The 22,873-nt window shown below is 41.6% G+C and overlaps 4 protein-coding genes across 9 annotated transcripts; 1 reads left to right on the top strand and 3 right to left on the bottom strand.

Annotated features, from left to right (window-relative positions):
- Window positions 1–1,469: 1,469 nt before the first annotated feature.
- On the bottom strand, window positions 1,470–5,331 carry rusf1 (RUS family member 1). The gene is made up of 14 exons (XM_004071179.5): window positions 4,962–5,331; window positions 4,814–4,891; window positions 4,614–4,728; window positions 4,470–4,515; window positions 4,354–4,386; window positions 4,164–4,269; window positions 2,882–2,983; window positions 2,707–2,777; window positions 2,425–2,609; window positions 2,277–2,334; window positions 2,139–2,203; window positions 1,947–2,069; window positions 1,812–1,877; window positions 1,470–1,707 (listed from the first exon to the last, which is right to left on the bottom strand). Exons 1-14 carry the CDS (start codon window positions 5,097–5,099, stop codon window positions 1,622–1,624), a joined length of 1,272 nt encoding a protein of 423 aa, XP_004071227.1. The 5' UTR covers window positions 5,100–5,331; the 3' UTR covers window positions 1,470–1,621.
- An 851-nt stretch (window positions 5,332–6,182) lies between these two features.
- LOC101172081 (uncharacterized) lies at window positions 6,183–8,306 on the top strand. Its single transcript, XM_004071180.5, has 3 exons — window positions 6,183–6,340; window positions 7,149–7,393; window positions 7,479–8,306. Exons 2-3 carry the CDS (start codon window positions 7,166–7,168, stop codon window positions 7,632–7,634), a joined length of 384 nt encoding a protein of 127 aa, XP_004071228.1. The 5' UTR covers window positions 6,183–6,340; window positions 7,149–7,165; the 3' UTR covers window positions 7,635–8,306.
- prr14 (proline rich 14) lies at window positions 8,031–18,948 on the bottom strand. Of its 5 annotated transcripts, XM_078951839.1 has the most exons (11): window positions 18,639–18,901; window positions 18,426–18,551; window positions 17,864–17,891; window positions 17,587–17,764; window positions 17,041–17,203; window positions 15,661–15,698; window positions 12,972–15,554; window positions 11,712–11,853; window positions 11,114–11,223; window positions 9,765–9,833; window positions 8,031–9,304 (listed from the first exon to the last, which is right to left on the bottom strand). In XM_078951839.1, exons 4-11 carry the CDS (start codon window positions 17,727–17,729, stop codon window positions 9,013–9,015), a joined length of 3,540 nt encoding a protein of 1,179 aa, XP_078807965.1. In that variant the 5' UTR covers window positions 17,730–17,764; window positions 17,864–17,891; window positions 18,426–18,551; window positions 18,639–18,901; the 3' UTR covers window positions 8,031–9,012. The 5 variants fall into 5 exon arrangements, with proteins under 5 accessions (XP_078807965.1, XP_004071289.1, XP_020560741.1 ...); XM_004071241.5 differs by lacking the exon at window positions 18,426–18,551 and having other exon boundaries at window positions 18,797–18,948; XM_020705082.3 differs by lacking the exon at window positions 18,426–18,551 and having other exon boundaries at window positions 18,639–18,883.
- Window positions 18,949–19,578: 630 nt separating this feature from the next.
- Window positions 19,579–22,646, bottom strand: cd2bp2 (CD2 (cytoplasmic tail) binding protein 2). Of its 2 annotated transcripts, XM_011477829.4 has the most exons (7): window positions 22,548–22,646; window positions 22,207–22,285; window positions 21,481–21,610; window positions 21,154–21,311; window positions 20,488–21,076; window positions 20,320–20,405; window positions 19,579–19,849 (listed from the first exon to the last, which is right to left on the bottom strand). In XM_011477829.4, the coding sequence occupies exons 2-7, from the start codon at window positions 22,279–22,281 to the stop codon at window positions 19,739–19,741; spliced, it is 1,149 nt and encodes a 382-aa protein (XP_011476131.1). In that variant the 5' UTR covers window positions 22,282–22,285; window positions 22,548–22,646; the 3' UTR covers window positions 19,579–19,738. The 2 variants fall into 2 exon arrangements, with proteins under 2 accessions (XP_011476131.1, XP_004071229.1); XM_004071181.5 differs by lacking the exon at window positions 22,548–22,646 and having other exon boundaries at window positions 22,207–22,504.
- Between the last annotated feature and the right edge of the window lie 227 nt (window positions 22,647–22,873).

Below are 22,873 nucleotides of genomic sequence, written 5' to 3'. Positions count from 1 at the left end.
TTGGTCCTGATGACGTACCTGTGGAGGTATGGAAGTGCCTAGGAGAGACAGCAGTGGAATTTCTAACAAGGTTGTTCAATAGGATTTTAGAGAGTGAGAAGATGCCTGAGGAATGGAGGAGAAGCGTTCTGGTCCCGATCTTTAAAAACAAGGGTGACATGCAGAACTGCAGCAACTATAGAGGAATAAAGTTGATGAGCCACACAATGAAGCTGTGGGAAAGAGTAGTGGAAGCCAGGCTTAGGAAGAAGGTGGAGATCTGTGAGCAGCAGTATGGTTTCATGCCCCGTAAGAGCACCACTGATGCCATTTTTGCTTTGAGAATGTTGATGGAAAAGTACAGAGAAGGTCAGAAGGAGCTGCATTGTGTGTTCGTAGATTTAGAGAAGGCGTATGACAGGGTGCCGAGGGAGGAGCTGTGGTACTGTATGAGGTCGTCTGGAGTGGCAGAGAAGTATGTCAGAGTAGTTCAGGACATGTATGAGAGAAGTATGACGGTGGTGAGATGTGCTGTAGGTCAGACAGAGGAGTTCAAGGTGGAGGTGGGACTACACCAAGGATCGGCTTTGAGTCCTTTTTTGTTTGCTATGCTGATGGACAGGCTGACAGACGAGGTAAGACAGGAATCTCCCTGGACAATGATGTTTGCGGATGACATTGTAATTTGCAGTGAGAGTAGAGAGCAGGTGGAGGAACAGCTAGAGAGGTGGAGGTTTGCTCTGGAAAGAAGAGGTATGAAGGTCAGTCGTAGTAAGACAGAATACATGTGTCTGAACGAGAGGGATCAAGGTAGAAGCGTTAGGTTACAGGGGACTGAGGTGAAGAAGGTGCAGGAGTTTAAGTACTTGGGGTCAACAGTTCAGTGTGATGGGGATTGTGGAAAAGAGGTGAAGAGGCGAGTGCAGGCAGGTTGGAGCGGGTGGAGGAAAGTGTCAGGAGTGTTGTGTGACAGAAGAGTGCCAGCAAGACTCAAAGGAAAGGTGTACAAGACAGTGGTGAGACCAGCTCTGCTCTATGGGTTAGAGACGGTAGCAGTGAGACAGAGACAAGAGGCTGAGATGGAGGTAGCGGAGATGAAGATGTTGAGGTTCTCCTTAGGAGTGACCAGGTTAGACAGGTTAAGGAACGAGTACATCAGAGGGACGGCTCATGTTGCCTGTGTTAGCGACAAAGTCAGAGAAGCCAGACTGAGATGGTTTGGACATGTTCAGAGGAGGGATAGTGGATATATTGGTAGAAGGATGTTGGAGATGGAGCTGCCTGGCCGGAGGGCAAGAGGACGGCCAAAGAGGAGATATATGGATGTCTTAACAGAGGACATGAAGTTGGCTAACGTTAGGGTAGAAGATGTTCATGATAGAGTGAGGTGGAAAAGGATGATTCGCTGTGGCGACCCCTGATGGGAAAAGCCGAAAGAGAAAGAAGAAGAACAAATAAGAATAAGAAAGAAAAAAGTCACAAAGCTTAAATCTGGTCAATAATCGCTTTATTGACAGCAAATAAAAATGTGCCTCAAAAAACATTTTCTCCTTTTTATGTGAAAGATATAACAACTAGACAAAAAAAAAACAGAAGTCCTTTTAAATCAAAAGTGGATCAGAGGATTAAAAAAAAGGAAAGCTCAGCTGCTTTTTCTTTTCCACTCTGCTCTCCATTCATCCCAGTTGAGCAGAGTTCGTTTTGTGTCCCATCCTGCAGCTTCCACACCTGCAAATATTAGCAAATTGTGCTTTTTTTAATGTAATACAAATAAATACATTTCATAAAAAAAGAAAAGCTAAATTACGAGTGATAATTTTAAGTTAACTCACCTTTGAGAAATGTGTGGAAATTAGCATCAATGACCTCTTGACTCTTCTGGACCATTTCCCACAAACCTTTGATGGAAATAAAGTTTAGAGTAAAAAAGAACTTCAAAAAGAATACAAAGAGATGTCAAGACTCACTTTGCTTGCTTGTTTGACTGAATGAAGGACTTTTCAACATATTGCTCAGGCACAAGGCCTGACATGCCGCTCGGATCTCATCGTGCACTGATGCCCCAGATCCCAGACAAACGCAAATACAACCTGAGCGGAAAACAGGGTTAGTGTTAACACGGCAATTAAATATGCATCGTTTGAAGGAATACGAGTTACCATTTCTGACTCCTAGGAGGTAAGCCATGGAGTTATTCCTCAAAGCCAAATGGAAGTCTTCTGGGCTGTGAATGAAGCAGTTTAGTTTGTTGATTTGAAAGAAAACAACATTTATGCAAAAAAGATAGACCGAGTCACCTCTGTACAACATCCTGCAGCTTCACTCCAAGCTTGATCGGTGTGGTTATTTTAAACTCTGCAAGTTAAACAAACAAAAGACGACATTTCATCACCGCAAAACGACAAAAAAGTGACAGTGGAAAAAATGAAAAGATTTATTACAAACCCAAGAAAACGGGCTCTCTCCGATTGGCCTCAAATGGACTCAGGATGCGTTTGTCCTTCAGGTACTGCTGCAACACGATTGAAAGTCGAGCTTGGTTGAAGGTTTCCATGACAACTGAACGCACAGCCTTGTAGTTGGCAAACAGATGGAGGATGGTGAAGAGGAAGAAGAGACCAAGACTCAGCCTGAAGGGCAAAAAGCCAGGAAAGAATGAAGGAAGATTTGATATTTAAAAGGACTCCAAAGTTCGTGTTTGGAAGAAAAAACATTCAGATCACTTACGAGGAGTTATCAGTGATGAGGGGAATAAGTATCAAACTAACAACAAGTCCTGCCAAATTCACCAAAGTCTCCTGAATAAAAAATAAAAAGAGGGTAAATTCAGTAAATTTGTCCTGTGAGCCGTTTTCAGGTTTCAGAAGAAGTTTGGAAAAAAAACTTAATGTATGAAAATGACCTGACTTCCATCTTTGGCAGAAATGTCAGCCATATTGTCCCTGCGAGCCTGATGAACGGTCAGCGCAGCTCTGGTTGCACCTCCAGCGACTCCAACGATGGCCTAAAGAAGACAAGTGCAGACAGTTTCTGTACAGCTGAACCTAAATCCACCACCGTCTGCTCCATCTGTCTCTGAAAGTCAATGCGACTTGTTTTCCCATTTATGTCACAAACTGAGTGACGAAAAACTTCAAAATATCTACTTAAAGTTATTCGTTCCAACAGACAAAGAAATGTGAGCTAAAAAAAAACTTTAAAGACCCACTCCAATGAAATTTGTGCTTTTAACATGTTTTTTTAACATGTTCTTGATGCAATGTTCTCATGATGGAGGACATAAACAAATACTTTGTATTTAAACTGCATTTCTGAGTTTTTGTTTTTTCAAATAACGATGAATCAAAACCAGATTCAAAAAAAGCTCTCTTTTGTGACATAGCAACTAAAAAGGGCGAGTCAAAGTCTCCCTGCTCTGCTCCATTCTGATGCATCCACTTGCAGACAAATAGATCCATTAATAAATCTTGGTTTTCTTCGTCTGAGCTGGAAATTGGATCAAAAGCTCCAATACTGCTCGCCATTTTTGTTGCGCCGCTAACGTTAGATTGGGGTTGTGAGGGTCTGTAAACTAGTGGGAGAGATTGTTAGCAAAGGGATGATGGGATATCAGCAGAGGCTTACTTCTGCGCCAACAGTCCCGCCCACAGCACAGAGGCAAATTTCTTAATTCCATTCTGCAGAAAACTTGTCTTTGAAAACAACAGTTCTTTTTATTTACAGTTTACTTCATTTTGCCTAAAAATGTCATCATCATAATCAAAAGACCACTGGGAACACTTCTGAAGTAAAGCAGTGAAGTGAAGTTAGAAGACGCAGGGCTAAATTTAGTGAAATGATGGCGTCCATCAAAGGTACAACCACATTGCCTGATCACATCAGAAATTGGGAACATTTTACCTGATTTAAAAGTCTTAAAAGCCAAAACCAATGGTCATGTCTGCTATGTGCTGTTGTGGAACTCTATGCCTTCCCTTTGTTTCTTTGCAATGTTTGTATGTTTATTTTAATGTGATTTATCTATTGTGCTAATTTAGGCATATTTATGTTCCAACTATGCTAAAACATTGATGAACACATGCCTCGTCCTCATTTAAATAAATTAAATGAAACAATTGCATAACAGCATATTGTGTACCAGGGGTGGGAAAACCACGGGAAAATTTTATTTTTGTTTTTTTTACCTTGAAAACTCCTGCAGTGCAAACAATCAAAGTGAAGAAGGACGGGAAGAAAGGAGCCAAGATCTCTATGAACATGGCGATGTCATTGAGAACGTCGGCAAACAGTCTGGTAGTTGGAAAAAGAGGGGAAACAATCATAAAGCAAAAGAAAAAAACTGGAGTCGTGGAGCCTTTTTTTTTTGCTGCCTACCTCCATTTTTTAGCCTCAGAGTCCAGCCTACTCCTGAAAAACAAATGAGGGCCACTTCAGAAGAGGCGAATACCTAAAAAACTTTGATGGTCCAAAAGGCCGGAGTTCAATCCTACCCCTTCTGCCAGGCGAAGAGGATTCTTCCAAACATTCCAGTCCCATCTGCAGGAGAAAAAAATATATATGTTTGCAAGAAATTTAGAATGCAAATTAAAAAAAATACTGTTCTTATTTATGGTGTTAGTTAAATGACTTTTAACCTTTTAATATCCATGTAACCGTAGCTGCAGCTACAGTGGCATCTTGGTTTCCAACACCAACACCTTTGAGGGAAGCCTGAGTCACCAGAGTCCACGACAGGGTGCTGGCAAACGCCTGACACACATAAGGAGGGTGCAGACTCTCACTCTGATGCCAGAAACCATTTGTTTGGTTTGGCTGAGCCTCAGATTTGCTGTACCTGCAGGGTGTCCCAAAACTGATACTGCAGGTAATCTTCACTGACGCTTTCAGGATAACCCTGAGGCAGAAAAACACTCTGCAAAAAAAGCACATTTGTCATGAGAGTCCGGGAGGATGAAACCTCTTTGAATAAATAAAATCCTTACTTTAAAAGCTCCAACTAGAGAGAAGCTGCTGGATCCATCCTTCCTCCGTTGCATCACTCCGTCCTGAACTACATACTTCCAAGACTCGGCGCTGCCGTACCGCTCTGTAGCCACTATTCCATCCACATTTGTCTCCATGTTGTTGTTAGACGTCTTATTAACCGTAAAAAAGTAAGTATTGTGGATATTTTTTTAGTAACAGACTAGTGTTTTTATTTACAGCTGACGTGTCGTCCTCTTTAATTTATTTTTTGTTTCCGGGTTTGTTACCGCCCTTACAGTTTCTCGGCTTCTCATTGGTGGATGAACAGTGAGGCGGAGCTCCAGAACAGTCATGCGCAGCAGAGACCAGCCGCAAAAACGCTACTTACTGATATTTATCGGGACTTATTTGAGCGTTTAAACGTTTAAATTCAAATTATGATAACAATTTGTATTATTTTCTTAAATATCACTGTGTCTATTTATAAAAATCCCCAAATTACGTATTTTGAATGTTGTGGTTTACATGAATCACACAAGTATGCAGGAAAACTCATGCAGTAATTTACTGTTATTATAGTTTTACATTTCATAAGGAAAACAACATTATGATGAAAATTCACATTGAAATCAGGTGTATAAATAGTTAATACATTGATTTAAAAAAAGAACAGGGTGTGGTTCTTTCCATGTCATTGACAGTTCAGTTACTATGGCATTAATCTATAAAAAAAATGACATCATGTGATCAAAAAGGGGAGACAGTTTATCTAATCTCTGCGTAAGAGAGCAAAGCAGGAAATTACATGGTTTTTAATATTAATTGAAAGAAAATGTTGTTTGAGATGAATACATATAGAGCTATCCTGAAAAATGAAAGCATGCAGGGGAATCCACACTCAGAAACAACAACAAAAATGTTTCTTTGACCCCGTTGAGGAGGAACAAGTTCTGACACACCTTCAACAGCACCTGTGGAATGTGGGATTGGGTAAGCAGGACTCTAATCTTAGTAAAGTTGAATCACGGAGACCAACAAGTGAGGTACCCACCAGAAAAGGAAAGAGTATGAGGTTGCTACACTAACAAAGTGACGGATTCCTGTGACAAATATGAAGGTGGGTGGGAAGAGGGGAAGAGTCACAGAAGCAAATTCCTTCTCAGTAAGTGGGTGTGGAAGTTTCATGACTATCTTTCTTCCTGCCATAAAACCAATGACATGAAACCAGATTTCCACAGTGACGGCAGAGCAGCTGTCCGCTGGGATTGGTTCGTCACAGGTGGAAACACCAGAACAACAACGGATTTTAAGGAGAAAAGAGGATTTGAAACTTTCACATCAGCTTCATTTTTGATCTTTTGAGGATTTCTACTGACAAGTGATTCAAGACAGTCGGGTGAGTTCACTATTTCAACCTTTTCATGATCAGATCCGAACAGTTTTTTAGATGTTTAAGGCTTTTATGAACCCGACCAAGATGACTGTGATGCTCATGATGACATTTGAGGATTTAAAACCAAATGTTTGTGAAGCTAAACATGATTCACATGGCTGTGTGGGAACGGCTGCATTCCAGCGTTTCTCAAAAATATGGAGGAAGCTTGATCAAATCTGTGATGGGAAGAGCGACCTGCCATGTTTTTGTTGTCCTTACCTGTCAAAAAAAAAAACAAGTGGCAACACCTTTGAGGGTCATGCAGGTTTGTCAAATGAAAACACAACAGATCCATGCAAATACCAGACTTGAAACTTGCTGACTTAGTTTTCAGGAACCTATTCAAACGTGTGTATTTTATTTTTGCAGAAGTAACAGCGGTTTGGTGGAGAGGCGAGAAAAAAACTCAAATCAGACCGAAAATTTGTCAGAGCAACGAAAAGCATGGAGTCAGAGAATACAATTTAGTGCAACTCATTAATAATCCTTTGATGTCGGGACTTATTTCCAGTAGAAGAAATAAAAATCACTGTTTTTGTTTTCATATAAATGGTTCGATGTTCATTTGCATCAATAGGAAACAAACCCCTAGAAGAAAAGCTCACATCAGTTTTTAGGAGTTTGGTTGGTCAACTTCAGGATCAGCTTTTTATTTTATATTTGTGGTTGAATGAAATAAAGATACATGTTTTTATTAGTTGGAGGTCTGTTAAGTTCTCTTTTGCTTCAGAACTGAAACCAGTTTCTGGTTTGTTTTCTTTTCGTCTAGTTATCTTTCTTGCAGAAATGCCAGAATCAGCGGAAGCGCCCAGGGATGAAGTGATGCCTCTGACGGTCGTGGCTCAACGGGGGGACCAGGACAGAAGGGACGAAACCTGCAAACCTGTGGCCAGCAGAGTCCGGCGGATGATCTCATATGTGCGGAATGATGACAGTTACCGGGTCCTGGCCATCTTCAGCATCATCTGCGGCATTTCCTGCATCGGAATGAAAGCTCTGATAAGTTCAGTTAAGGTAATGAGTCTCATTGAACCCGACAGGAAGATTCGACCTCAAGGAATCCTTAAACTGCTCCTTAAACCTGTTATTTTTTTCTCAGGCTAAAGAAAGAAAGAATGACAGAGAAGCTTCTGCAAGGCTTTCCAAGGAGGCTAAAAAGTTCGGCATCATCTCCATCGTTACCCTGTACGCCTTTTTGATCAGCATTTTCTGCCTCCTGGCACTGGTCTCATATCTTCTCACTCTGAAAGACTGATTCACCTGGAAGTCCATAGTGGAGACGTTTTACTGCGAGGACGGACAAGACGACGCTGCTGGAAGTTACATGACCTTTACAAATGTTTATAGTTACTTTTTTTGGAAGAAAACGCAGTCACTAAATGCATAGAGAACGGACCTTTGGCGGCAGAGTTCACCGTCCTGCATTTTGCACTTCTGCACAGCGGAACCAGGTGAGCTCCAGGTGTGACGGACAGTGCGCCTCGACGACCAGGGTTGAAAAAAACTGTTTTACAGATTCAATGTTCATTTAAGTGGGAATAGGTTCGAAGCAGGACTCAATCTGGAGACTTTTCACTTAAGCAGAAGAACAAAAAATATATGAACCACTTTTAGAAGAAATCGACCATAAAAGACATCAGAACCCTCCTGCTTTCATCATTACCATGTTTTATTAAAATGTAAAATATCCAATTCCACTTTAAAATACTATCAAATGTGTTTACTACGTCTAAGCATGTTGTTCAGCAATACAGCAATTCTTGAGTCTTTACTAGAAACGACAGCAGAGCTCTTAAAAAGTCTTAAAGTGCCGTAATTACCTTGACATTATTGCATTGTTACTAGACGTTTATTGTCAAATTATATACAGCATTGTACTTTTATACAAACATACAAAATGTATTTTGTGATAAAAATGTGTAAAGATGTTGTGCTTCGGTTTCTTCATGCACTTCTGCTTGTCCTCCTCAACAGCGGTAACAAACAAAACCCACAATTTAAACCTGACAATAATCCTTTACATTTTGGCCAAGAAAAGAAAAACACAACAGGGTACAGTAGTAACACAAAAAGGGGAGGAGAAAGAAGACAAAGAAACTCAGAAGGCTTTGTGAAGAACTGGAAAACGTCCAACATCACCCAGCCACAAACGTCAAACGGGTTACTCCTGAGCTGAAGATCCAAGAAGTCCGACTAGAATGTTAGGCTACAAACACGCATGATGTTGAGTTTTTTCAGCCTTCTAAAATAGTAGCTGCCTGCAGAAACAAGTTACAAGGATGCTGGATGGTTACACAAACCGGCGTGAAGCGCCGACTTCTTTTCAAACAGGCAGAGCGACAAGCTCCGCCCTGTTCAGCGTAGCGGCCTAGCTTATCCTCATATGGACAAACTGTGAACCGAGACGAGAAATCTCAGCGACGTAAAGAATACTGCACCACAGATGGCTTCAAAGACGCTGGTTCAGAATCAAACGGCAACGGTTTCATAGTGGTAATAAATAAATTGACACTATATTTATATATGTGTGTGTGTAAATACCACAGTATTTATAAAAGCAAAACTGCAAAGAGCGTGTCATCACATTGAAACAAACACAAATAACAGTCGGCACGGTAACAAAGAGGCTTCAGTCACGTTTCCGTCTGATCGCCAATCAACCACAAACTCAACTGGTCGAGTTTTGCACAGAGCAGCGAGTCCACGTCCTGAATGGTGAGGGGAGGCCCGTCTTTAGAAAACGCTCCTCGCCTCGTCCTCGAAGAGGAAATACCTGCTTTTCCACTTCCCACCAAAGCCTTCTTCGGCTTTCTGGCCCCGCCAACCTCCAAGAACTCCAGAAAGCGCTTGACGCGCCTTTGTCCGAACCACGACTCCGAGCCATTCTTGCGGTTGAGAGCCACTTCAAAAATGGTTTCAAGCCGGCTGAAACATGAGCAACAAATTCAGTCAGAACATCTGGGTCCAGATCAGATTGATAAACACTTTTGACTTGAGTGTTTCCTTTGCTGCCACCTCCTGATCAAACATAGACATATCAAAATAAAGAATTCAAAAACCGGGTACGTTTGCAGCCAATTTTAAGCTTATTGACAACATTTGTCCTTTTTTTTATGAATCCTGTTTTCCGCCAGATTAGAAAACAAGTTTCATTGGGTTTCCAGAGTAATTTCCCATTTAAACTGTCAGTTTGTGGTAAATGTTGGTGTTTGGGGGATTTCTTTTGCACCAACATAACAGGAATAAATCAGTGTTTTTCTTTTTACAAAAGCATGATTCCATAAAATGTCACAAATGACAGAAAACCAAACATCAATGTAAAGTTTACCCAGATATTCGTCAACCTAAACTCCCCAAATTCTTTGAATTTCTAGAAAGTGCTCACCTTCCAGGAGGTTTAGTGAAATTCTTGTTGGTGTAAATTTCTTCCAAGCTAAACTCTTTCTTCTTCACTCTGTGGTTAGATAGAGAGAAACAGAGAATGCGTGTAAACAATATGACAAACCAAGACAGTTAGGAATGCATTTGCCTCAGTTAGACTGCAGAAAGTGAGCGAACCGTGTTCGTCCTGCTTTCAGAGCCAGATATGATGTCTGCGGTTTGGAATGGAAGTAATTCTCTAAACTCTGCACTCGAGTCGATGCTCAGCAGCTGTTAGGGTTTTCAGTTTGATGGAACGTTTGGTGAAGCCGCTGCAGGACGGACGTTTGGATGAATCTGCCTTTTATTTTAAGGAATTCCAGGATCTGGCTGGCTTTTCAAATCTCATAAACAGTTTAAATACGTTAGCATTAATTAGTTTAACAGTTCTACTTTGGAATGCGTTCTATAAAACTCAACGAAACAAAGCTGGCGTTAGCCCCAAAAATCACTGCATTTGAAGCCTCGGTCAGACGTGTCCGTACAGGTGTTGACCCGTACGAACGCTGCGGGTTTTTGGGTCGTCCAGGTCCGTGGAGGGTCAAGCGGCCGCATCCTAAAGCCCGGTTTAGCGATTTGCCATCGCTTTAAAGTATGGCGGATTCGCCCCGATCACTGGGAAATGTGTCACTGGCTGATGACATCATCCACGACCGGAATTTCACACCTGTAGTATAAATTCAACTTCTTTTTTTTATTGGAAAACGCGATGACAGAGCAACTCTGTCCAGGAAACTGTCTTTAACACTGCTGATGATAAAAACCTGATAGAAACACCTAACTTCCCACACAGACGCAGAGAGCAAGTGGAAAGATTGATCTAATATCTTGTGTCTTCAGGCACTAGAGAATCCACCTCATCCCAGTTTTTTTTTGTGTGTTTTGCCTCCGAGTTGCCTGCCTCTGTTTGGCGGACGAACACCACTTCCTCCTCCGTCTCCTCGTGTGCCTGCGGGTTCACAGACGCAGAAACTGTCTGATCAAGATGTTGATCATGTTGAAAATAAACGCTAGATACGTTGAAAGGTATAAACGCCACTCAGAAGTTGATCGCCGTTATGGTGGCAGGCAAAACCAGCGCCTGTGGATATCCGACTGGTGCGATGGCCAATCGCTGTGCAGTATAACGCAGGCTCTACGCGTTGCATTCTCTCTTCGGGCTCACCGAGCTGTCAACAACCTCAATGTTACATGTGGGCCACCTGTGTCTCCCCGCAGACAGGCCGTATCCACCCCTGACTAAAGCTTTAATCTGTCTGAAATCTCTCAGATCTTGATCATCTTTTGCAGCAGCAGTGATGTTTTCAATCATACCTGATGGGCTTGGGCAGACCCATGGGTGTCAGGTTTGTCTGAGGTTTGGGTAACGTTTTGCGGATTCGAATAGACGAGACCTTTTTCCGCTCTTGGTGCTGCTGCACAAGCTGTGAAGGAAACAGAAAGCCAACGTTTATGAACCAAATCCCAAACAAAGCAGCACAAAAAGTAGGACTGAAACAGCAAACCCGGCGACAAATGAAGGCATTCGGGTTTAAAAAAAAAAAGGTCAAAGCAGTGTATTAAATAAAGAAACTAATCCTTTTGTTTTAAATAAATCAACATGCAGCAACATTTTCCTGCAAGACTACTGTTGACTGACGGGATGAAACAAGAAAACTCTTGAATCAGACAGTAAAGCCACGCATGTTCAAACATATATGTATTTAAAGAAAAACCCACTGAAGAAACATACCTTATTTTATTTAATTGTTTCAATGTTAGTCTGATGTATAATAACATCAGTTGGCCAGGAAAAGAAACACAACAGAGTACAACAGTAACACAAAAAGGAGGAATTCCAAAACGAGCAAAAGTAAAAAAGAATATGAAGAAAATGTAAACAAGCGTCAACATTTCTTTAGACCGTTTATACCTTGATTTCTGAATCCGAGAGAGCCTTCTCTTCCCTCAGCACGACGTCCTCGCACTCCTGGCTGGAGGAGCTTGTGTCTTCGCCATCATCTTCCTCTTCGCTCCGTTGTCTCCTCTCAGATTCAAGCTGGACCGGATTTCCACTTAAGAAGAAAAAAAAACAGTGTTCAGACGTGACACCTTGGTTAAAAACAGCAACCCCGTCCCCTCTTTCTCTCCCTCGTTTCGGAGGAGAGCAGGGATCTTGAGGACCGCCCGGAGTATTTTCGACGTCACAAAGAAGTTCTTTTTTTTTCCAAACAGCAATTTTTTTGTCTGCTGCTGATTCACATTGATTTGAATAAATAAAATAAATAAAATCAGAAATGAAGCACAAAACGGCCCGCCTAGCTTTTGTTTTGATCCCATTTTCTTGTGATAACGAGATAACAAATGTTATGTCGTGGTAACGAGATAAAGCCTGTTCTGTGGCGACCAGCGGCGCTTTAGTGTTATTGTGTTCTGAGATTCTGTTGTGTTCTAGGTTTAGTGATAAAAGTGATTGGTTTAAAGCGGATAGGGGCTGGATAGGACAGCTGGTTTAGCTGGATTTTTTTATTTAACCAGGAAAGTCCCACTAAGATTAAAACCCTCTTTTCTATGGGAGTCCCGGCCGAGAGGCAGCACATTTCAATACAAAAAAACAAACATCAATAAAGCCACATACATCATCAAAAGCAGTGTCACGTTATTGTTTCAGTCTCTCATGCTTTGAGTTTTTTCTTAAAAGCATTTAAGGATCCTGTGCCCGGATCAGGCGTGGTTGTAGCCTGCAGAAACCATATAAATCGGCATCAAAAGGTCTGTAGCAGGAAAAGGTCGTTTGCGACTTTTACCAAATCCAGTCAGACGTCAAAATACTATTCTTAATTTTCCTACAATCCGCAGCAAAACAACATTTTGTTAGTTTGTCAGAGAAAGTGTGGAACACCAGGAGAATCGATAAGATTCTAATTGATTACGTTAATCGTGGTCTAACTGATGTTGTCAGTCATAAACAGTCATCGTTATTTGAGGAGAAGGTTGGCCCGGCGGGACCACTGAAATAGTAGATGATATCATGAGAAAACGGGCACAAAAAAACATAAAACAATGAAGGGCGTTCTCTGCTTCTGTAGAAATGCAATTTGAAGCCTAATTTTCTTTATACATGTCCCCCCCATCATCACGAGAACATGTTAAAAACACCATTTTCTTCAGAGTGGATCCTTAAAAGTGTTACCTGCAGCTTGAGTCCGAGGTGGCAGAGGCATCGGCTTTTGGACTCAGTCCTGGAGGCCAGGTGGAGGGGCACGGTTGGGGTGTCACAGAGGAGGAAGAAGAGGGTGGAGAGAAGTGGGCAGAAGAGCTGGAGCTGGCAGCAGATCCTCTGCAGTCACCTTTCTTTGACAGGAAAGCCAAGGGGCTAGACAGGAAGCAGGAGGCCAGAGCTGAGAGCGAGGCGCTGGGAGAATGTGTGTGGGTGGGAGACGGGTGGCGGGGGACCGGCTCGTGTGGAGCGGATCTCCTGAACGGGTAGACTTCCTTCCGGAGACACAGAGGAGCTATCTCCCTCTCCACCTCCACACTGCAGACGGTGTGGCGACGGGCCCGGCGCAGGGTTTTGTGAGGAGGCGAGACGTGAGGACCGTGGTGGTGATGGTGGTGAGAGGCGTGAAACCTGCTGGGATGTGGCGAATGCAAACTTCTCCACGGAGCATCGTGACATTCCAGAGACAGGATCTCTGGGCAGGAGTAGCTTCGTTGCAGGCATCTTGATAAGCTGCTTTCTGAATCCCGGATGGATGAAGAAGCCAGATCGGCGTCCTCCATGGTGGCAGATTTTGTCACCTCTTCAGCTTTAGGACCTCTGGTTTGTAAAACTCTGCATCTTCTGTCTGCTCTCCTCTTAACTAGTCTCATGTGGGACTTACTCCTAGTTTCTGAGTTCCTTGGAAAACTCCCTGTGAAAGGAGAGTTTCCCTGATCTACAACACACTTATCTTCTTCATAGGAGTCTACAGAACTGTGTGATCGTGTAGAAACATGTTGGGCGGTTTGTTCAAAAGCTGTCATTTCTGAATCTGAAGATCTCTTGGGGATTTCGACTTTGCCATTTTCTTGTTGGTTGTCTTTGGTCTTCAGACCGTCAGTGCACTGTTCTGGAGTTTTGGCGGAGCTGGGGGGCTCGAGTGCATCGTAAAGAGCATTTTTGGGTCTCTTCGGCCGCTGGTACGGTCTGGTTGTGAGGCGGTTCTGGGACGTTTTACACCCCGATGGGACAGGCACCGAGGTCTCGTCTGTTGCTGCCCTGGCATCTCTTGACAGCTTTCGCTTCATTGGATTATCTTTTGCAGTCGCACACTGGAGCTGCTTCTCATCGAGATGGACGAGTGCTACAGATACCTGAGAGATTACAGCGGAAGATTCCAGATCGATAGAAAGAGCACTGTGCTTTACTCTGACACGGGCTTCACCGTCAGCTGCTTTTGTTTTGAGACTTTCGCGTGAACTAACGTGCTTTGCTTTGCTCTTACAGCCTCTGGAGGCGTCATGCGGCGCTACGCAGCTTGAGCAAAGCAACATGGGATCCGGGCAACAGTTTGCTGCTGCTCTCTCATGCCCGTTTCTTGCCTTTGTGCTTCCTTTTGTTGGCTCAATCCTTTTTCTTTTGCTTTGCTTAACGGCCTCTTCCTCGCTTGCCGTGGGATTTGTGGACGCACTCATCTTCCGCGGTGCCTTTGACTTCCTCCCAACACTTGAGTCCGTGCTTAAAAAAGGCAGACTTTCTGTCTCGTGTGAAAGAGAGGTCACTTTTTTGCGCTTTGAAGCGTCCTTTTCATGGCAGTTTGGTCTCAGTCCCCTTTTTGCTGCCACACCTGAGACTAAAAGGACTTCAGAGTTTGCTTGGCACTCCACCGGCTGTGTGCTTAAAATAGGCAACAGAGGCGTTTTGTTAGCACCACCACTTAATTTGCTGCGAAGACGATTCTGAACGGAGCATCGGCTGCTTTCCTCACGCCGAAGCGCGTCTTCATCAGTGTTAGAGTGAAACGTGGAAGAAGATACCGATGGCTTTCTGTTTGTCTCACTTGGTTCAACTTTGACAACACTCTGCTGGGAGGCACGTCTGTCACTGATCCCGGCATCACCTCGTGGACGGCTTCTGGGGTTCTCCTCTGAAGAAGATCTGTTCAACTTGGACTCGTGCGAGGCACTTAGTTTGGAAGACCAACTCAACGTGGGTCCAGAGGGTTCTGAATGCTGCTGGGAGACAACACAGGCTAGAGAAGCGTCCAGCAAAGGCACTGAAGAGGAGCTTTGTTCCTGTTGATTTAACGCGCATTCGTCCCTCTGTTCACGTGTGTCTGTGGAAAATCCATCAAATTCCAGTTTCCTAGAATACTTGGGTGAAGCTGTTTGTGAACACTCTGTATTTCCAGAGTCACCGTGGGCCTGCGGATGACTTTCAGCATCCTGGTTGTGGTTCTCCAGTTCATCTGTGGCGTCGTCTCCATCTGCTTGTGTGGATGAGCAGTTGATTGATTGTGGAGGACTCCCTGTTCTGAAAAACTTGACAGGAGTCATGACGATCTCCGTGAAACTGGCCATCTTGGACTTCAGCGACTGAACCAGCGGACCAATGACCCATCCCTTTGGGGCGCCTGCATCTTCAACAACATGTCCTATGGGAATTTCTCCACATGTGTCCATGTCAGGTTGAGTTAGACATGTGTTTTGTGAGGTCGTCTCTTCAAAGGTTTCAGCTTTGTGTTTTCCAGAGAAGACAACAACGTTCTTCTGTCGTGTTTCTGATTCTTTTTGCCTGGAATGAAGAAACACAGTTTAAGTCCCCTTGAAAAAAGAATAAATAATATCAATGCTTGTAGCTAAAATCATAACGCTTGAATCTGATAATTGTGCCAACTTACTCAGTTTGGAGTTCCACTGTAGGTCTGCTAAATTCATCCTGCAAAGAAATGATATTGTTATACGTTGGCCTCATTCAAAGCCCAACAAGAACGGATCCTGAGAGCAACATAATGCAGAACATTTGTTCTCAAATCAGCTTTGTTTTGCATTAAGAAGTCTAACATTCAAGTGTTCTCTTTAATCCTCTGGGATTTGTTGCATTTATGTGACACAGCGGTACCTCGTTCTTTTACTGAGGCATCTGATTGGTCAATTTATAACTTAAATAACTTGAACTACAGAAAAAATATCATGAAAAAAAATGAGATTATAAAAGAACATGTTAAAAAACATTAGCAGAGTAAGAATGGTTATTCTGACCAACATCATGACTGAGTAATAGCTGTTTATTTCTCTATAGAAGCTTCTGTCATGTTTCTTCTTGTTTGTGTTTGTTATTTTATTCTCCTTACAAATTATTCTTAGATTAGAAATATAGCTGCATGATATGAGGAAAACTTGCGATATGCGATGTTAGTGATCAATATCGCGATGATGACATAACTAGCGATATATGAACAAATAGCAAAACAACCAAAAACATCATTTCTATTTCACTGCAGTCTAATTTAAACAAGAGTCAACATACCTTAAATTATACTCCAAATAAACTTGTCTACATAAAAGGGCTTCATCCAATTGGTCAAATGCATAACCATTTCTTGTAATTTTCATCGTCTTTTGCGATATGCATATTGCACAGATATCGTGATAATGATACATTTGCGATTTATTGTGCAGGCCTAATTAGAAAGCATTTGTGAGTATCTTTCTCCACAGCCCTTTCTGTTGAAATGAAGCGTTTTTATTTTACAGACCGCCGTGTGGGATTTATTTTGAGCTCAAGAGTAACAGCGATGCCCCAGAGCACAACACCAAGGGCACAAACCAACGTGATCACTAGTAAATATTTAACAAAATAAAGTTTCTGTAATCGTTATTACTAAACATGATTTGTGTTTACTCTCTTATCTTGATGTGCATTGCCTCAGAAAAGCAACGGTACATATTTTAGTTTATGATAACTGCAATTTATGTGTTAGTAGGTCACACAGAAACTCAAATGCTCGTTTGTGTTGGTGCAGCAGACTGTGAAAGAGGATTAAATCAGTCAATTAACCCTTTGCACGAGTTCGTCTGCACAGAGCCTTTGCACGGCTTCTACAGAAATATATAAATATAAAGGTGATAGTTGGTTTAACACATGTGAACTATCAACACAAACAAATGATTTAGTTTGAATGTTTTTCAATGAGGATCATGTTTTGAACTTTGAATGAGAAATGAGAAATTTGCATTGATAGTTCAGCCGTTAAATGGTGCGTTTGCAGACGGCATACCATAATTGCACTCTCCTCTTGATCATTGGCAGTGGACGGACTGTTTGTGGTTGTTTTTTGGGTGACTTGTGTGTCGGCGTAACCCTGCTTTTTCTGCATTTGCCCTCTAATCCCTCGGACGCCACCACTCCTCTGATGACCAGACAGGCCATCTTTTGAACAGCTTAAAAAAAGAATAAATAAGAACTTTAGTCTGTTGTTTACTTATAGAAAATGCATCACTGTTAAAAAAAATTCAACATGTACAAACAATAGTTATGGGAAAAATACATACATGATGTCTATTGAGCAATTTTTTAAGGCTTTTCTTGTACACAAATGTGCATTTTAGCTTTTTGTTTAAATAAACATAAAGTTATGTCATCAGCTTTGCAGCTTTTTTTTTTAACTTCCAAGAGTCACCTGCACAGAATTTCAGATTCTTCAGGTAAAAATAACTATAGTGTGTTTTGTTTATAATTCCTGAATCAGCTGTACTGTAAAATATAGCAACAAAACATGAAGGTGGAAGCAAAACAGAAGCAAAAAGTGCCACAACAACTATACCTGGGAGTGATGTAGGAAAGGGGGAGGAAAGGCGGTGCAGGTTCACTTTGGGGAGGTGCACTACAGACAGGGTTTGGGGCAATAGCATCTTCATCCATCGGGAAAATGATCTGAGCGAGCGAGTCAGAGGGATGGGTCAACATCCCTTTGCTCCTTCACTCTCCTCCTCTGGTCTTCTCTGTGGATAAAACATGCGGCGGAGGGGGGGGGGGGGGGGGGGGGGGCTCACATCAGAACAAACACAGCTCAAAGCAAGTTCCAAAGACGGGTCACTTACTTTCCTCAAGCCTGCTGCAGCGATTAGTCTGAAATTGAGAGATACATATTCATATTAAAGTGTTAAATTCATCTATTAGGCCTCCAGGGGGGAACATTTAAATGACTTCAACTTTTTAAAGATTTTTTAAGAGTCATTGTGAATGAATTGAGCTGATCTGACTGACTGAAGATGCTTAAATTATTGTGTGATGAAGAGGAGGATCACAGATTATTATCATGGAATTCATCTGATGAAGCATTTCTGCTTCCAACAACCTGATGTTGTTGGTTTTCTGCATTTAAACGATTTAATACAACTAAACAATGATGAAATTTACTTTCATGTTTTAGTTTGAGTCTTAAACAAAACAAACTTAGAGAAAAATATACATAAAAAGAAATAACTCCCATTTGATTATCATTTGAATTCTAGCATCAAATACCAGCTACTGAGATGAGCACGCGCCGATTCCTTCATTGCGGTTAACGCACCACAATCATTTTTTATTTTTTTTACCCTACCCAAACCCATAAAAGACACAAGTATTCTTACAATGAACTTTAACTGAGCTAGTTTTTACCCCAAAAAAATGAAGCGGTGGTTTCATCAAATCTGAGCGCCGTCTACTTCCTGGAGAGGGTCTCATTTTCCAAACTTTTTTTTTTTTAAACAAACGAAATAAATATAGCTGGTTAACGTTGGTCACCTGTCGTTTTGAAAACACAAATTAAGGCCATTTCCCTGATAGAACATGTACGTTTACATTATCTATGTTCTCTTTTCCTCGGCTAACCTCGATATTCTCCAAAGGTTTTCAGCAGTTACTGCAGCAGACAATAGTCGTATCCGAGAACTGTCATTTCGCCAGAACATTTCAGGTGGAAGCAGGGCTCGACCAATGCGTGTAGTTTACGTAGAAACACACACATTAATATAAAACAGCTAACAAACCTTTGCGAAATATTTAACTGGGCCGTGGAGTAATAATCCAAACGCGACGTAAACAAGACATGCCGGACGGACGGCGCCCTACCGCGACTCGCCGAAATATCCGTTTTTACAAATGAACCAGCCAGGCAAAACAGCTCGACCAATCACGGCACGAAGAGCTCCCACCGAGGCCCGCCTTTTTGTAATCTGACCAATAAGGAGACAACATGAACGGGGTCACTGTTTGAGGTTAGCCAATAGGAGCGCTGTGGAAAATTACGCTTTGTGGAGCCGGTTTAGCTCGTGCTGGTTTGCGGCGCCTTCCGTCCGTGAAACCCAGGTTCGAATCCGGGCTGCTCCCTGTTCCCTTCTCTACCTCTGTGCCGGTCCCAAGCCCGGTTGCTTTGAGAAGGTTGCGTCAGGAAGGGCATCCGGCGTAAAACATTGCCAAATTTACCATGCGACTTGTTCGCTGTGGCGACCCCTGATGGGAAAAAGCCGAAAGAGAAACAACAACTTTAGCGTTGGGTTGTTTTGTGTCCTCGGGTGACACAGTATCAGTAATGAGTAATTTTCAAAAGAATGTAAATTGAATGACTTAAAAGACACCGCTTTAAAGCAGATTTCTTCAAATCATATTAAATACTCGAGCTTCATCTTCAAATTTATTTAAAGAAATGTCTAAACAAATATAAGAAAAATACAAAATATATATATATTGCTTCCTTGATTTGAATTTCAGCACCTGTTAAAATATATTATGGTACATTGGATGACCCACAAAATAAAGGAAAGAAACAATATTAAACACAGCAAGTTTATTAAAAACATGCAGAAAAGAAATACATTTAAAACAAATATCATGTTTTTCAAATTAAAGAAGAGACAGGGAAGACTTTGAAAGAATTATGGGATAAACAACACCAAACTGCAAAAATGATGAGGATCATTTATGGCCATAATTCATGTGTAAAGATCAAAGTCTATTCTTCTTGAGTTGTAGAACTGAGACCCTTCCTGGTCGACCCTCCTGCAGTACACGCCGTCGCTGAAATAGCCTTCGTCCACCCAGCCCTGGAAAACGAACAATAAGAAGATTAAAACCCCACCAGGTCCAACTGAGGGTCAGAGCTACTTTACAAGTCAATAATCTGGCAAACACGGTGGGATTTACTGCTATCTTTACAGAAAGAGAGCAGTTAAAATTCACTTAAAAAATAAATAAACTTTAAAAGGTAGACATAAAATGCTGCATTAAAGCTGCACAGATTTTATCATTTTTTGTAATAATGTCAATTATGACTTCACTTAAATATCATTTAAACATATTCTGTATCCTGATTTTATTCAAAACAATGTATAGGAGTAACAATAATTACACAATTCTTGTACATTAGGCGTCAAATGAACTATTAGCTGACAGATATAGACAAAGACACCACTTTCTAATTGTTTATATTAAAACACAAAAGGGAGATTAACAGTTTAATTTTGCACAAATCCCATAAGAATAATTCTTCATGTACAAATTTGAGGGGAATAACCTGCATCTGCTGGCTGGTGAAGGGGCCGTAGACCTCTGTGTTTTCCTTGTTGTCCCATTTGTACTCCCACATCACTTCATCCGTCACTAAAAGTTCAGAAAGATCGATCAAATAAGTTACATTGCATGTGACGACAACCGAAAATCTTCAAATGTTTCGCCAAATTACCTCTTTTGTCTTCCTCATCCTCTTTGTCTTCTGATTTTTCCTCAACTTTCTCATCAAATTTGTCGCCAAACATGTCGAGTTCATCCTCATCGTCACTACACCTGGTTCTCTGCCTGTCTGCTGGCTGCTTGCTCGTCATCCTCTTCATCAAAAATCCTAGTTTCTCATAAGTGTGCTGATAGATTTCAAACATCCCTGATCCAACCAGTCTGTCAGCGAGAGCTGTGAGCTTATCCAGCTTCTCGGCATCTCTTTTGTTCTCCTTTGTGGGTTCGTTCTCTTTCCTCAGCTTCCCCTTCTTCCCCCCAAGGCCTCCTAACCGACGGAGCGCCGTAGCAACCGTTTCTCCGGGTTCCAATAACTCAACAACAGCTTCAGTGAGCTGATGCTGCGTGTAGGATGCCAGGGGGTCCTCTACAGGTGTCTCCTCCTCCTCCTCCTCCTCTTCCTCTTCCTGATCACCCTTGTCTACTTGCTTTTCCTCCCTCCGCTTTTCCTCCTCAGCCTCATCCTCATCACCAGCTCTGCGCACCCGCTTGGCTCCCAGACCTTTCTTCTTCTTTTTGAAAGGCTGCTCTCTTATTTTTACCTGTAATAAAGGAAGATGTTTCATTCATTCTCTCTTGACTGAAAATACGCCATGTATGTGTTCCTAAAACTAGTTACCCAGTCTATGTTGTCTAGCCAGTTGTCTTTAATCTCTTTCTCCTTTTTGATGAAATAGTTTCCCTCTGAATCGAAGTGACCTTCCTCCATCTCCTCTTCTAGGTTAAAAGGTGTAATAGATACTCCCTCATCATAGTCGATAGTTGCTCCTTCTTGACCTGAAAACACATTTTCTGACATTAAAACAGCTTCCAGGGAAAGTTTACGAAAGCACTATTAGCATAAAGGACTACTTTGTGCAGGTAAACAGATATTAAACATCTTGGTTTAAAATTAAAGCACCCTCACTTATATTATTTTTCAAAACAAACAAAAAACAAGGCTTACCCTCCACATCATCGCTGGCTAGAATGTTGTATTTGCTGTGTTTTGATTCTCCTCCTTCGTCCTCTTCATCACTGTCTAGTGAATGTTTGCCCTTGAACCTGGAACCTGGTCCACTCACTGCCTCACAGCTCTGTTTCAACAAAACAAAGTCATAGGGATGGCACTTAGAAACAAAAGCGAAACAAATGTATTTATTTTGTGATCGATGCCCCCAAAAAAAGCATAACCTAAACAGTAAAACAAGGTCATGCTTCACCTAAAAATAGGTGTTTTTATTCTTTTACATTCTATCATTTCTCAGATAATAAAAAAATTACACAGGTCTGCCATATTTTGAATTAAACAAAGTGTCCACTTAAGCTAAAAATAATCTCAGTTCATAAGTTACTGGAAAAGATTTCAAATGACTAATAAAAGTTATAACTTATTAGTTATGCAAATGCCGTTTTAGAATATATCAAAATAAAGTAAACATCTTTAAAATAACTGTACTAATATTTCAATAGAATAGTGGAATGAAAATAGTGCATCAAATAAAGGCCAACAGCTCATCATGAGGAAAACACAGAAATGAATGACGCAGCACAAAACTAAAATAAAACACGCGGCACTTAATTAGTACCAATACGTAACAAATGATTACTTATATAGTTTATCCAGATCAAAATTCAGGAAATCAAAGGCTAAACTTTTTTAGCAAAACCCTGACAGATCCTCCGGCTTTACCTTCTTCGTGAGCCCGTCGTCTTCCAGTTCAAACTCTTCGTTCCCGTCCTGAAATGTCACTTTTCTCTTCGACATGGTGCTGGAGAAGACAACAGAGCACCACTTTTATCCACGCAACTACACACCCACAAGTGACTGTAATAACACGCACGTTATTAGCTTTGCAGCTAAGTGTTAGCAAACAACAACACGGAGAGCATGCAGAACAAGTAAACGCCTCGCCACCAACTGCGACTCGATATACGAAAGGCATTCAACATTATGTTGGTCAACATAATGTATAAACAAATAATAAGTATAAATGACACAATAGAACAGATAGGGAGAGCGTGGTAAAAAACCTGCATAAATTGTCAACGTTCGCTTTCGCTTCTTGTTTGACGGAAATCTAGATTTTATTGTTATTCAACAATGGCGGAATGACGCAACACCGCCACCATGTGGTGTGGAGGGTAACAGCTGTTATTTTCAAAGATAAAAGCGTTGAGGCTGGCTCAAAAATTACATTTTGTTTAGGATTCATTCATCTTTTGTTATCCGTTTTTTTTAGCAAACTGTCTTTATTTACCACACCCTTTTTGAAAAACTGCAGTTGTGAATAGTTAAAGCAGGAATAATTTTCTGTAAAACTGTTAATAAATCTAGAAATGAGAATTCAGAGAAACAA

Source organism: Oryzias latipes, chromosome 8 (genome assembly GCF_053564925.1).
Source record: "Oryzias latipes strain Hd-rR chromosome 8, Olatipes_Hd-rR_3.1".
In the NCBI taxonomy this organism is placed as follows: Eukaryota; Metazoa; Chordata; class Actinopteri; order Beloniformes; family Adrianichthyidae; genus Oryzias; species Oryzias latipes.
The sequence above is the reverse complement of the archived record's forward strand: the minus strand, read 5'-3'. Positions and strand labels throughout refer to the sequence as shown.

Excerpts from the sequence above, each read along its gene's own strand:
- rusf1 (XM_004071179.5), bottom strand. The coding sequence starts at position 5,099 with ATGGAGACAAATGTGGATGGAATAGTGGCTACAGAGCGGTACGGCAGC. Across the intron at positions 4,387-4,469 it reads CTCTTCGCCTGGCAGAAGGG|GAGTAGGCTGGACTCTGAGG; the intron begins GTAGGATTGAAC and ends TTTGTTTTTCAG. Across the intron at positions 2,778-2,881 it reads CTGCCAAAGATGGAAGTCAG|GAGACTTTGGTGAATTTGGC; the intron begins GTCATTTTCATA and ends TTTTTTATTCAG.
- LOC101172081 (XM_004071180.5), top strand. The coding sequence starts at position 7,166 with ATGCCAGAATCAGCGGAAGCGCCCAGGGATGAAGTGATGCCTCTGACG. Across the intron at positions 7,394-7,478 it reads CTCTGATAAGTTCAGTTAAG|GCTAAAGAAAGAAAGAATGA; the intron begins GTAATGAGTCTC and ends TTTTTTTCTCAG.
- prr14 (XM_004071241.5), bottom strand. The coding sequence starts at position 17,729 with ATGTTGACCCATCCCTCTGACTCGCTCGCTCAGATCATTTTCCCGATG. Across the intron at positions 15,699-17,040 it reads AAGAGGAGAGTGCAATTATG|GATGAATTTAGCAGACCTAC; the intron begins GTATGCCGTCTG and ends ATTTCTTTGCAG. Across the intron at positions 15,555-15,660 it reads ACAGTGGAACTCCAAACTGA|GCAAAAAGAATCAGAAACAC; the intron begins GTAAGTTGGCAC and ends TCTTCATTCCAG.
- cd2bp2 (XM_011477829.4), bottom strand. The coding sequence starts at position 22,281 with ATGTCGAAGAGAAAAGTGACATTTCAGGACGGGAACGAAGAGTTTGAA. Across the intron at positions 21,312-21,480 it reads AGCCAGCGATGATGTGGAGG|GTCAAGAAGGAGCAACTATC; the intron begins GTAAGCCTTGTT and ends ATGTGTTTTCAG. Across the intron at positions 21,077-21,153 it reads GGCTAGACAACATAGACTGG|GTAAAAATAAGAGAGCAGCC; the intron begins GTAACTAGTTTT and ends CCTTTATTACAG.